The sequence below is a fragment of the Chelonia mydas genome, chromosome 14, assembly GCF_015237465.2.
Source record: "Chelonia mydas isolate rCheMyd1 chromosome 14, rCheMyd1.pri.v2, whole genome shotgun sequence".
NCBI classification, from domain to species: Eukaryota; Metazoa; Chordata; order Testudines; family Cheloniidae; genus Chelonia; species Chelonia mydas.
In genome coordinates this window covers 21,582,681-21,595,551 of record NC_051254.2, presented here as the reverse complement: position 1 = coordinate 21,595,551, position 12,871 = coordinate 21,582,681, and the positions used below count along the sequence as shown (strand labels likewise).

At 43.7% G+C, this 12,871-nt stretch overlaps 1 protein-coding gene across 6 annotated transcripts in view; it reads left to right on the top strand.

The window, feature by feature from the left end:
* The window catches only part of TEKT3 (tektin 3), a 35,164-nt gene extending 23,770 nt beyond the window's left edge, over positions 1-11,394 (top strand). For all 6 annotated transcript variants that reach the window (XM_043528474.1, XM_043528473.1, XM_043528471.1 and 3 more), the window contains 5 exons: positions 866-936; positions 2,085-2,228; positions 3,843-4,065; positions 9,083-9,237; positions 11,034-11,394. In XM_043528474.1, the coding sequence (XP_043384409.1) occupies positions 866-936; positions 2,085-2,228; positions 3,843-4,065; positions 9,083-9,237; positions 11,034-11,250 (810 nt within the window). In that variant the 3' untranslated portion in view covers positions 11,251-11,394. The remainder of the gene's footprint in view (positions 1-865; positions 937-2,084; positions 2,229-3,842; positions 4,066-9,082; positions 9,238-11,033) is intronic.
* The last annotated feature ends 1,477 nt before the right edge of the window (positions 11,395-12,871 follow it).

Here is a 12,871-nt window from a genome sequence, read left to right as displayed (position 1 = left end):
CCAGGAGTCTGATGCTGGTCAGAGCTCCTCAGTTATGCTGGTGGGGGTAACTGCAATACCCCATGAGGAGTGCAATATATTGGCTTGTACACAGTGGGGGATGGAGCCATGGTTCCATCTGTTCCCTGCCCCTCTCTGCACTTTTCTACCCCCTTATCAGTGAATTGTCCCCTGACTGGGGGTAACTTAATAGTAGCCCTTATGCAGGCCCCCCAAGTATGTGGGGGGGCACCTTATTCCTTCCCGCACCTTACCTATCACATAAAGACTAGCCACAATTCACATGCATAAGGAACATCTGCAAAGTCCTTTAAGATCCTCAGCTGGAAGGTGCTATCTCCATGCAGAGTGTGTGTTTCATTGTGTGTGAACAAAGACATTTCATGTCGGGCTCGACTGTGAACAACAGCCTGACCTGGATCAGGGGCAGTGCATAGCTGCCCCATACCAGGAGCCGCCCAAGGATGCAATTGCTCCTCCCTGCACCCAGCTTGCTCCAGCGGGGCAGGAATTTCTTACTGGGCCCAAGCAGTGACTGCTTAAATTCACACCGCAAGTCAGGGCAGAGCCGAGAACAGGACTAAAGTTACTTCCTCATCACTGCGCATCTATTGTGCTGGCTCAGCTGCACTGCACAGTGTGTGGGAGGGATGAAGCCAAGGCTTTGCTTACTCCTTCCACACTTCCTGCACGCTCACTTGGGAAGTAAGGAGTAGCAGGCACACAGCACGGGGTTACTGCTGCATGTCTAAACCTCGAGTTCAAAGAGGCCACATAGGAGCATGAGGGTGAGTCTCAGAATGAAAGTTACCTGAATTCATAAGCAAGGACATTGACGGAATTTTGATTTTTGTCAATTGACCAGGAAGTTGACGTCATCAAGTCGTGTCAGGAGAGGATGAAACGCCACCTGGATAAGGCGATAGCCCAGCTTGCGTAAGGAAGAGTTTCACCTCAACTTTTCTTAGTAGCATTATATTCTAATTTCTAATGTAAATACCTCAGCAAATCCCCTCCCCCCTCAAAAAATACAGGTTATGGGGGAGAAATGTCTCGCACACTTAACAATTGCTCAGCTCTTGTTTAAATTTGATCTAATTGTTGAACAAGTCGGTGTAGACCCAAAGGGTATGATGCAGTGTTGTTTTTTAATAAGAGTAGCTTCACTTAGAGAGATACTCCACCATGGGTAAGAAATATTTGCTGTGAACCTAGGGCAAGGTTTCCAAAAGAGCTCATTCACCCAAAGTGCTGAGCTCTCTTGGAAATCTGGCCATTTGTTTTGGTGCGTAAATGGAAGCTGTGATCTTTAGACCATCTGGCCTGAAATGCCCTTCTAAAGGGATACATGAAACAGGCCAGGGATATTTTGAAGCTACCAGATCGTTCCTTCATTTATTACATACATACATTTATTACAGGAAGTATCATCATCTAACGATTAAAGAACTTTACTAGGAGTCAAGAGACTTGGTTCTTACTCCTTGCTCTACCACTGAGGTGCTATGTGATCTTATGCCTCATTTTCCTCACCTGAAGATAGGGACAGCACTTATCTCGCTCACGGGGGTCTCATGTGGCTTGAATTGATCCATGTTTGTATGGTGCTTAGAGATGAGCAGGTGAAAGGTGCTACAAAAGTGGAAGGTGTCATTATATCCCCTTCTCACAGGCATGTTCTTCCTGTTCGGGTCATTCAGAAATAGTAAACTCTTCCCATTTCTTTTGAATTTATATTCTTATGCTAAGTAAATACTAGCAATCTTGTGCTTGACGTCAGGTGGGATGATGGGATAAGTAAAGGTACCTCTGAACCGCTCTTCTGTTTCCCCCCAGTTCTCGGGCTAGCTGGGAATTGAACTGGCCTCTGGTGTTAAGTACCTGCAGGGCTACTCCATGGATTTGTCCATTAGGGTCCGTTACATCAGCTCTGCCCCCTCATCATCTCTCGGACCCATTAGAGCAGCTTTAAGTCCCCTTTGCCTAGTTGGAGTAGTGCAGAAGGGGACTGCCCAGAGCTGGAGATGTGGCCTGTTATGCTCATTTTTATTTACTCTGCAATAATGGTTTTTCTGATGTTACAGATCCGACAGGGCAGCCCAGCACGAGCTGGAGAAAGACCTCAGTGATAAGCAAACAGCTCACCGGATCGATGACAAGTGTCACCATCTAAGGAACACTTCTGATGGCATCAGTTACTACAGAGGAGTGGAGCGGGTTGATGCTACGTAAGTACATCTTGAGAATTATGTTCAAGCTGTTTGGGACACGGGATAGAAAAAGTTCTACCTGCATGATCCAGGCCTTTGGCCGAAACTACTGAGATGGTTCTCTCAGGAGAGGTCAGCTTTCCCTTTATTATGGGCTGCTACGTGCCCTCCCCCAATACACACAGACCACAGCCACGTGTCGTTTTAGCGCACATGTTTTAACAATCAGTGGAAACTGTACAGTCTGTTAAGTGTATAATGACTCTGTTGAGTGCACTGTAACCAAAAGATTACAGTGTGGGCAGGATATAAGTCTTCCTGTATGATAAAGGAGGGAGATTGCGAGTTTGAGCACGGGAGAGGTAGAACGGAGGCAGCAGACAGAAGAAGAAAGGAAAAGTAAAGTTCATCTAAAGCCTAATTTGAGACACTCAGGCTGAGAATACCAAAGCTGCCTAAGTGATTTAGAAACTCAACTGAGTAAAATTAATGTGATTCTGTGTCCAAATCCCTTGGGCGGCTTTGAAAAAATCTCAGCCTTAATTTAAAGTGACATTGTTGGGTTTAACATGCATGTATTAGCTATTGGTCTGTGATGCAGTTGTTAAACTTCACATTTATTTTTCAAATATTTTTATATATATTTTATATCTATATAAGTCAGCATTGATCTATAGCACACTAAATCTGAATTACAACCTTCACTTAGACAACGACTGTTGGTTTTGATTGCCGCCCAAAGAAGACCTGGTAATGGGCATAATATAAACAAAATGGGAACGAAGTGAAAAGAAGAGCATTGATCTTGAGATACAGTTCTGCTCTTCATTAGTCAGCCTTGGCCCTGCAGTGAATGAATGAGGATATAAATCAGTACGTGGGTGGTTTTACCATAGCTGGTGGAGGGCTAAAGGAGTACATTTTAATGTTCACTTGCACACATGTACTTCGTGGGCTGGAATAGATTTTTTAATCTTTAAATGTTGATTAATTACCTCCCTACTGGGGCCAGAGGAATTTGGATGTGCAACAGAATAACGACGAAAATGAATGAAGCCCAAAGCTGATCAAATTCACTGAAGGTGGATGAGATGTGCAGCAGGCTGGCATGTCTGAAATGGGGCTTACCTGGGATTTAAGGGTTGCATCAGCCTTGTTCTGGCCCTTTGTACAGGGATGGATTTCACTCTGAATAAATAGAAATGACTAGGACGAACTACATGTACTATTTATTCAGTGTGACGTTGCTATAAATCTTACCGGCTGGAGTGAGTTGATTATAACTTTTGTCCCCTGAAGCTTGAACATACTCAAACTGTTTAGAAATACGTGGTTTTATTAAAATCTTTAACATGATCCAAAAGTCACCATTTAAGACTATGTACATGTAGCCTGCATAACATGTCAGAGCTGTTTTCATGAATATGGCAGACTTTATATTTTTCTGAATGATCAGTGTTATTGAATATACTGTATCCGGATATTCTAATTTTTATGCGTCAGAGTCAGGATCACAGATTCCAGCAAGGATAATTTTTTAATCCAACTTCCTCCCTAATAGGATATGCAGTTGCCTGTAGTCAGCCTCAGCTACATTATGCTATTGCATGCCTCTGGTTTTGTTTTTCCAAGGATCTCTGTGCCAGAGTCCTGGGCCAAGTTTACAGATGATAATATTCTACGCTCCCAGAGTGAACGAGCTGCCTCCTCCAAACTGAGGGATGATATTGAAAACTTGCTGGTTGTGACTGCAAATGAGATGTGGAACCAGTTCAACAGAGGGAACGTCGCGTTCACTAATCGCATCTCTGAGACAGCGGATGCCAAAAATAAGATCCAGACACACCTGGCTAAGGTAATCATAGAACAGTAGGGCTGGAAGAGACTTTAAGAAGTCATCTAAACCATCCCCTCTGTGTTGAGGGAGAATTAAGTAAACCTACACCATCCCTGACAGGTGTTAGTCTAACCTGTTCTTTAAAAAAACTGATGATAGGAATTCCACAACCTCCCTAGTAACCTGTTCCAGTGCTTAACTATCTATATAGTCAGTGCTGTTTTCCTAATATCTAACCTAAATCTGAACTTTCTAAGTTTTCCTCAAGGTTGTTGCTTATAAATTGGAGCCACAGATTAGATTCTTTAACTTCACAATAGAGCTGGTCAAAAAATGGGGGGAAACATTTCACAAAAATGTTGAATGTATTTATTTGTTGCCTTTTTTTTTTTTTGGTTGAAATGCAAAATTTTGACAAAATATTTCATTGAAAACTTGAAATTTGGAAATTTTTGACCAGAACTACTGAACAACATTCTATTTTGTCTGAAGTAGCATTTTCATGTGTATTTGTTAAATTGTTTGTTAGTTCTTGTCATTTCTTGAGAAGCTGAAAAAGCCACTGTGATTTTTTAGCTAATAAAATTGCCTGTTTGTTTCTCCCAATTAGCCAGCAATCCAACAGCTTCATAAACTTTCTAATTGCTGTACTTAGGTCCATCAACTGGATGCCTTTGTAACATTTCATAGAACCCCTTCTTCCCCTGAAAGGGTTGCCTTTAATATTGGTGCTTCACATTCACAGCAGAAATTTCTTCGAATACCAAGGATGTTTTTGGTGTTTTGAATCAAGTGGAGAATAAACTGAGAGTAGGGTAAAGGGACATCTTGTCTGATACAGGTAGATCATGTGGGAAAGTTATTTCCAGGGACATGCTCATGAAGGGCCTGATCCAATGGCTACTGAAGTCAATAGGAGTCTTCCACTGAACTTAATCAAAGCTGGATCAGGCTCTAAACTCTGATGGTTGATGGGACCGTATTTCAGCCTGGCTATTCCACTTTCATGGCAAAAGCTAATTTTAACTGTTAATTGTATAGAGGGCTCCTTATAAAACATTCGCTGACAAGATGACAGCACCAAGAGATCTTAGTAATGCTTCATTTTAAGATCCAAGAGACAGCAGCATTATGTCCACTGAGCTAAATTCATCCTTGTGATGTGATGGACTTCAGTGGAGTTACAGCAGGGGTGACTTTCTAAATAGAGGCCAAATACCCCTGGCTCCATTCAGCTCAGGGTCTATGCCAGTGGTCCCCAAACTTTGAGGTGCAGCCCCCCCCAGGGGGTTGCAGAAGAACGTTCACGGGGTGGCAGGACTCGGTTCAGCCCCCATGGGGTGTGGGGAAGGAGTGCCCCAGCCTCGCCTCTAGCCTCGACCCAAGCCCCAGCCATGGCCCTGGCTCTGGTCCTGCTCCCAGCCCCCGACTGCGGCTCCAGGTGAGCATGGACCAGGTGTTTTGGGGGGGTGGGGGGCGCCACTGAAAACATTTGGGGACCACTCGTCTGTGCTGACTTCTGCCATCAGAGACCTGGCTGGGAGCCCTGAGGGGCATAAAGTTCCCTGAATGGGAGATGAAGGCAGCATCGTGCCACCACAGTCTCTCTTCTTCCAGGAAGCCCGCAGAGGACGAGCACAGCCCCAAAAGTGATGGTGCTGGCAGGGGTGTGACCATGGCTAGGGCCTCTGGCATGGGTTCAGTGCGCTGCCTTTGTACCCTTTCATGGCAGAACCCCTATGGCGTTCCCAGGGGAACGCAAAGCTGCCCCCCACTGACATCTGCTCTTGTTCAGGGTGAATGCTCACTGGGAAGCAGGGAGATTAGCTAGCGATGGGAGGTATAATTTTGCCATGCTCCATCTGAACGATCCTTGTCCCTGGAATGGTTCTTGAAATCAGGCCAGTGGAAAGTCTAGCAGGCTCCAGTAGAACCATGGGCATAGTTTGGGGTAGGGATAGGGTGAGCATTGGCCCCGCAACTGCAAGCCTCAGGCAGGCACAGAATTTGCCCCCCCTCGTGCGGCCCCATTAGTTTGACTGGATCTCTGCGCCCCCCCCCCCAATATAGAAGCCAAACTATGCCTATGAGTAGAATCCTTTTATAGTCCTTCTTGGTTTCTGCTGGTGGACAAGAAACAAGTAGCCTTAGGAACCCAGAGTCCAGTAGACCTACTGCTGTATTCCAAAACCTAGTTTCCGCTGGCATCGCCACTAGGGAAGAGGGCCGGATTAACCATTAGGCTAATAAGGATATAGCCTTAGGCCCTCCTATTCTTTAGGTCCTACTGGTCAGGCAGGGGGTGTGGCCAGGCTGGGTGAGGAGGAGCGAGCTTGCTCTTGTAGCCCTGATGGAGCACTCCTCTGCCAGCAGGAAAGGCAAAGCAGCCCCCTGTGGCTTGGAAGGAGCTCAGCCGGCAGCCTGCTGTGTCTCCCTGCGCTGCAGGAACACTGCCAGGTATCTGGTTAACACTGGTGACCGGACACTAAAAATCCAGTTACCACGGGAACCCGTGCCGACCATGGGTGTAGTTTGAGCTAGCATTGTCCAGCCAGAATTATTGTCCCTCCCATGTATAAGGAATGAATTCCCACACATTTGTAGGAAAAACAAAACAAAACATCCCATTCTGGATATCAGCACTTTAACTTTTACAGTATCTTCCATCAAGGGGCTTCAGATGTATGATGCACTGTGTTCAATACTGTATTGAACTGTACTAAAAATCAAAGAAATCCAATTTTTTTCTTTGATGTATTTTTCTGTACTGGCAACCAAGTTCTTTCCTCATGCTCAGTCTAGTTCCACAGGCCAACGCATCTTTGTACTTTTAAGGGGTTGCAAAAGCACTGGAGGAAGCTCAGCACACAATGTTGTGGGTTTCTCCCTCCCCCTCCCTCAAGGATTTTAAATCCACTTCTTAGCAGGCTATGATAGAAAGACTGGCTGAATAGGCTAAAGGCAGGTTCTGTCCATTTGCTGGTTCTCTAACAGCTCAATCCATCATAAAAGTACCTCACATTTGATTTCTTTTGAGTTTCATTCCAAAAACTTAAAGCTAAATAAACCTGAAGTTAGCCTTCATTTTTCTGCCCCAACTCAAACTAACTTCTTCCCAAGTGGAAAGTGTCGGGTATGGAATGTGATTTGAGACGGGAATGAGAACACAGGCCAATTCCTGCTGACAGTGACACCTGTGGAGTCTTATTGACTTCGGGGAGAACAGATTTTCTCCCAAGAATAGATTTTGGTCCCTTCTGCTTTTTTACACCTGCTATAAGCAGAATCTCACTTTCCTCCCCTAAACTCTGAGCACTTTAAGGAAAAAAGATCCTTAACGGTTCTTTTAAGATGCTGATTTTCAGTGAAGTCTTTTTGTTCAGGGGGGCAGAGAACACAACAGGGAATAGCTCTGTTTTGTCAACTCCTAGTCATTCAAACTTTAGATTAAGTTTGTTTAATGTTTGTACAGTGATTCTGAAGAGCCAACATAGTACAGAAGTGCTAAATATTCTGACTGGGCTGGCAACCATCTAAAGATCTGTATCCCTTCTAACTGTTACCTTTTGCTTACAGAAAGCTTAAAACAAACAAATGCAAACTGTAGGGGGCTTCAGAGTAGCAGCCGTGTTAGTCTGTATCCGCAAAAAGAAAAGGAGTACTGGTGGCACCTTAGAGACTAACAAATTTATTTGAGCATAAGCTTTCGTGAGCTACAGCTGTCTTCATCGGATGTAGGGGGCTGGTGCACACAGAACTCTTGCTTAAAAAACCTCCTGTCAGAGCTGCTGATCACACATTCTAGAATAGATAATACTTAGTCCTGCCATGAGTGCAGGGGACTGGAGTAAATGACCTCTCGAGGTCCCTTCCAGTACTATGATTCTATTCTATGATTCTAATTGTGGAAGAGCTTGGGGACAGAATGGCCTGATGTGGTGAATCACTGGCAATTAACTACACAAACTGGATATCATCTCACAAATAATATTTGGGTTCAGTATGAAAACAGTAATTCATTGTCCTCAGCCAGTGCAACACTGGGAGGCAGCTTTCAGAACAAGACAACCTAAAATGTAATTTTCCCATTACTGTTTCCTCTACTTCACTGGATTTCACACCTGAGTGGTTTTCTTTTACATAATAAAAGCTGGCTGCCTCCCAGACTGCAGTCAGAGTGAGATAGGATATGTGTAGAGTCCATAGCTTGGGGAAACACCTGTAGGGCTTGGCTTTGCACTGTGCCATGTGGAGAGCTTAGGGTAGAAGCACAAGGTTGGAAGAGGTGAGCAGGATGGGGATGTTGCAGTGTTCATCCTCATGCAGATGAGTACTCCACTACCTAGGAGGAAGGAGACCTAAGAGAAGGACAGCGTAGCACCCTCCACCCTCCATGCTACCTCTTACTCAGAAGTATCTGTTTGAAGAATGGGGTGTCGTGAGAGTAGAATAAACTTTTGTTAATTTTACATAAACAAATAATATGTAAATATGTATGTAAAGAAATGTTTGATGACTTCATAATTTTTTGCAATAAGTAATTCATACTTAGGCCGTTTCCTCCCATTAGCCTTAGGCCCCTCGTAACCTTAATCCAGCCCTGAGGACAGTCAGAACTAGAAGCTGCTTCCTTCTCTAAAGATAAGCCTTAAAAAGAAGATCCTCACCCTGTTGGCAGGAGTTCTGTAGTTTTGTGTGCATCTGATCTTGCTCCCATTCTGGCCATTAGCAGGGGAGCCAGTGACGTCAGTGGGAATTGGAGAGAGCCCAATATCAATGCCACCTTTGTAAATATTATTCTCCCAGCAAGCCATTTCCCTCTCTTTCTCCTTGCTTGTGAATATGGATCAAAACGTAAACCTGTCAGCCAGCGTAGTGTAAAAGACAGAGGTTGTATTGGGTATAATGTTGGCTGCTTGTTGAATTTAGGATCTCCTGCTACGTGATGGAATTTTGAGGGGAAAAGAGAAAACACAAAAATCTATTCTCTAAATAGCAACATTCATTTGTATATGTTGGTTTTGTTTAATCTTAGACGCTACAAGAAATCTTCCAAACAGAGATGACGATAGCAGCCATTCGAAAAGCCATCAGAGACAAAGGGCCACCATTAAAGGTGGCCCATACCCGCCTGGACGAGCGCACACGGCGGCCAAACGTGGAGCTGTGCCGGGATTCCCCCCAGTTACGGTAAGGCAGGAGTTCAGGGTTACTGATTCGTGTAAGGCAACATGATTCCATGCAGTGGTTGTTACAAGCCACCAGCCATTCCACTGATGTTCAGGGCTGTTAGAGCACTGGAGCATTCACAGGTTTGCAAGATGACAAAGAGAAGTTAATACAGCTCAATTTTTATGTTCTTACCTGAAACCTGACGTTAGTAGTAAAGTCAATTGCAAGTGAGCTAATTTCCTAGGGTTTGTGTGGCATGGTGCTAACCTCATGCAAATTTTTGCACCTCCAAAGGAGAACATTAATGGTTTCCATCCTTACAAGAGAGACACTAAAGAAGATTCTTGAGCGGCCATGTTTCTATTTTTAAGATGCAGAACATCCTTAACTCCCTTTGACTTCAGCACTAGCTGAAGACATTCAGTACTTGACAGGATAGGGCCTTCAATAGTATTTTACGCGTGGAAGTGTTTTGGCTGTTTCTTTTTGAAAACTAAACCTCCTCTTGCAAAGGAGTCTAGTGCCCAGAGGAGAGCTGGGGAGGGCATCTAGGGTCTTCCTCCTTTTGGAGTCTGTCTCCAGAGGCGCTGCTGGGGCCTGATCTGTCCTTTCAGCAGGAGGTTTGGCTATCACTTCCTCCCTAGCCTGTCTCTTTTCACTGATATTCCAGCTAAAGCTTTTTGGCTTCCACAGCCCAGTTCCCAATAGCAACCTCAGATGAAATCAGTGGGAGTTTTGCCATTTGACTTCACTAGGTCCAGAATTTCACTCCCAGTCTTGATTCAGTGGCTTTATCAGATATCTGACATGGGCAGGGCCGCACCCCCCCTGCAGCGAGGGCTCCCCACACTGCATTGTATTCCGTATAACTGTACTGCAGTGAGTGTCTGCTCTGGTCAGTTATCACAGGAGAGCTGAGTCCATCCTGAGTTCTGTGCACAAAGTCACCCTTAGTCAGTCCATCTGTGCAAGGACCATGCTCAGTCTGGTCCTTCATGTAATAGTGCTGCTTAGACTTAACCAAAGAGCCCCCCAAATGCCTGACAATGTCAGTTAGAGAAATGCTGTTATCTCTATTGTACAGATGTAAAAAAGAGTCCCAGAGAAACTAAGTGACTTGCTCAAGATCACATAGTAAGCCTGTGACAGAGCAGGGAATAGAATGTGATGTCTCCCAAATCCCAGACTAACACCCTAAACGCTAGACCATCCCAACCCGCCACCCAGTACATTACAATACAGCCGGTGTGCTGAGATAACTAACAATCTTTGCAGTGAGTCAATGTAAAGATCTGCAAGACAACTGTAAACTCTATTTAGTCATTGTCTCTAAAATTATTTCACCTGACTGTTCTCTTGGCATCCTGAATGTCTTTCATCCATCATTCATATTCTTTTCTTTAATTTTTAAATTCTGCTGTTTTTCACCCTTTACACTGTGTGCGCGCGTACACGCACACACATTTGCATCTGGTGTGTGCGTAAAAGCAAGGAAAAACCCAGAAAAAGAAAATGAGAACAGGAAACCACAGCTTTCCATCACTTTTCTAAATGGTGCTGTTTGTCATGTGAGTTGTTTCCATGTGTCACGAGAGTTTGAGAGCAGTTTGTTTGTTAAAGGACCCCCACTGAAGGCAAAAGGAATTCTACCATTGTCTTCAATGGAATCCAGGATCAGCCTTAAGTCAGAAACATGTGCATGCAATACATTCAGAATGTAACCAAGATGGTATTTAATGGCACCAAAAGCTAAGTTATAGGACTATTTCCATCCTAGAATCTACTAACCCTGTTTTTTTGTCGTTGTCTTCTAGCCTGGTTAATGAAGTCCATGAAATTGATGACACCATTCAGAGCCTTCAGCAGAGGCTGAGGGATGCAGAGGACACCTTGCAGATGTTGGTCCACACCAAATCTAATCTGGAGCATGACCTGGCTGTCAAAGCCAACTCCCTGTTCATTGATCAGGAGAAGTGCATGGGGATGCGTAAGACCTTCCCCAACACTCTTAGGCTGGTGGGGTACGCATAGGCTGATATAGCCCTGAAGCTTCCCCTGCTCTGATTAATGAAAGCACATATATAGGGGGTTTCCTCGGTTGCACTATGGTGTTTTAATAATATGGGGTTATATTTTCATTTATTAAAGGATGCACTAATAGGAATTAAATTATCACTTTCTGTGTTAGACTGTGTCTTGGGGGACTCTCCCCTCCTCTCCCCACCTTGGTGGCTATACTTATTCATAGAATGTGCAGAGACTATCTGAAAGGGTGCTGTTTGACACTCAGAGAAATTCCACTCCATAGTGGGAATTATTCCTGTCGTCTCAACCTGTAATTTTAGAAATCTAAAATTGCAGGGTCTCTCTCCTTTGTTTCTCTCTGGTGGGGCAAAAAAAGGCAGAAGTAAAACTAAAAATACTCTGCAATTAGAGTAATTAGGTGTTGATATTGATGATGTATTTTTAGGCATGCAGCAGGATAAACACAAATTATTGTGACAGGTTTCAGAGCGGTAGCCGTGTTAGTCTGTATCAGTAAAAACAACGAGGAGTCTTTGTGGCACCTTAGAGACTAAGACTAACAAATGTATCCCACGAAAGCTTATGCCCAAATAAATGTGTTAGTCTATAAGGTGCCACAAGGACTCCTTGTTGTTTTTACAAATTATTGTGAATCCTAGGAACCTTCCTAATGTGTACCATTCATCCACTCGAGTAACTGGACTTTACAAAACTATCTTCCCTGTCTAGAATTCTATATAATCCTGCTTAAATAGGTGAGATACCCTAATTATAGCTGCTTGAGGATAACTAGGCTTTGCAGCTCTAAAGAGTGCTATCATATGCACAATAGTAGACACTTTACGAGTGTAGGGGTAACATTTTCAAAAGGTCCTAAGTGACTTAGGAGCCAATTTCCATTGACTTTCAATGAGACTTGGGATCCTAAAGACCAGATTTTCAAAGGCATTTATGCATCTAAAGACGCTGATAGGTGCCTAGTGAGATTTTCAAAAGCACCTAAGAACATTAGGCACCAAACTGTCATTGAAATCAATTATTTAAGTAGGTATTAAGCACCCATGTTCTTTTGACAATCCCAGTAGGCACCTGTCTACCTCTTCTGAGGCCTCAATACCTTTAAAAATCTAACCCTATGTGCCTAAATCACTTTGAAAATTGTACCGAGGCTCCTAAATCACTTAGATGCTTTTGAAAATGTTTCCCAAGGTTCCTATCTGAAATAATGACATTATATTTGCTTTTAAGTCACCTGATGATGCATCAAGTTTTCCTTTAAACTGCCAAAAATAAAATAAAAATAACAACATTTACCTTAAAATCAGGAATCCGATAAAAAGTATGGTCCAAGGCAGGTACAACTCCCATTGAAATCAACAGCCCGGATACACTTCCCATAGTGATGTAAATCAGGAGTGATTCCACAAACATCAACAGTTACACAGGTGTAAGCGAGCGGGGAGTCAGGTGAAAGCGAGCAATGGATGTGGGGCTTGGAGGGCTGGACTTGGCCCTGTGATATTTTATTGAATTTCTTATACTTTATTTTTTAAAGATAAATGTGAATTCATTGGGCCTGATCCTGATCTTACTCACTCCAACTTTATATTTGGTGCAACTCTTTTCA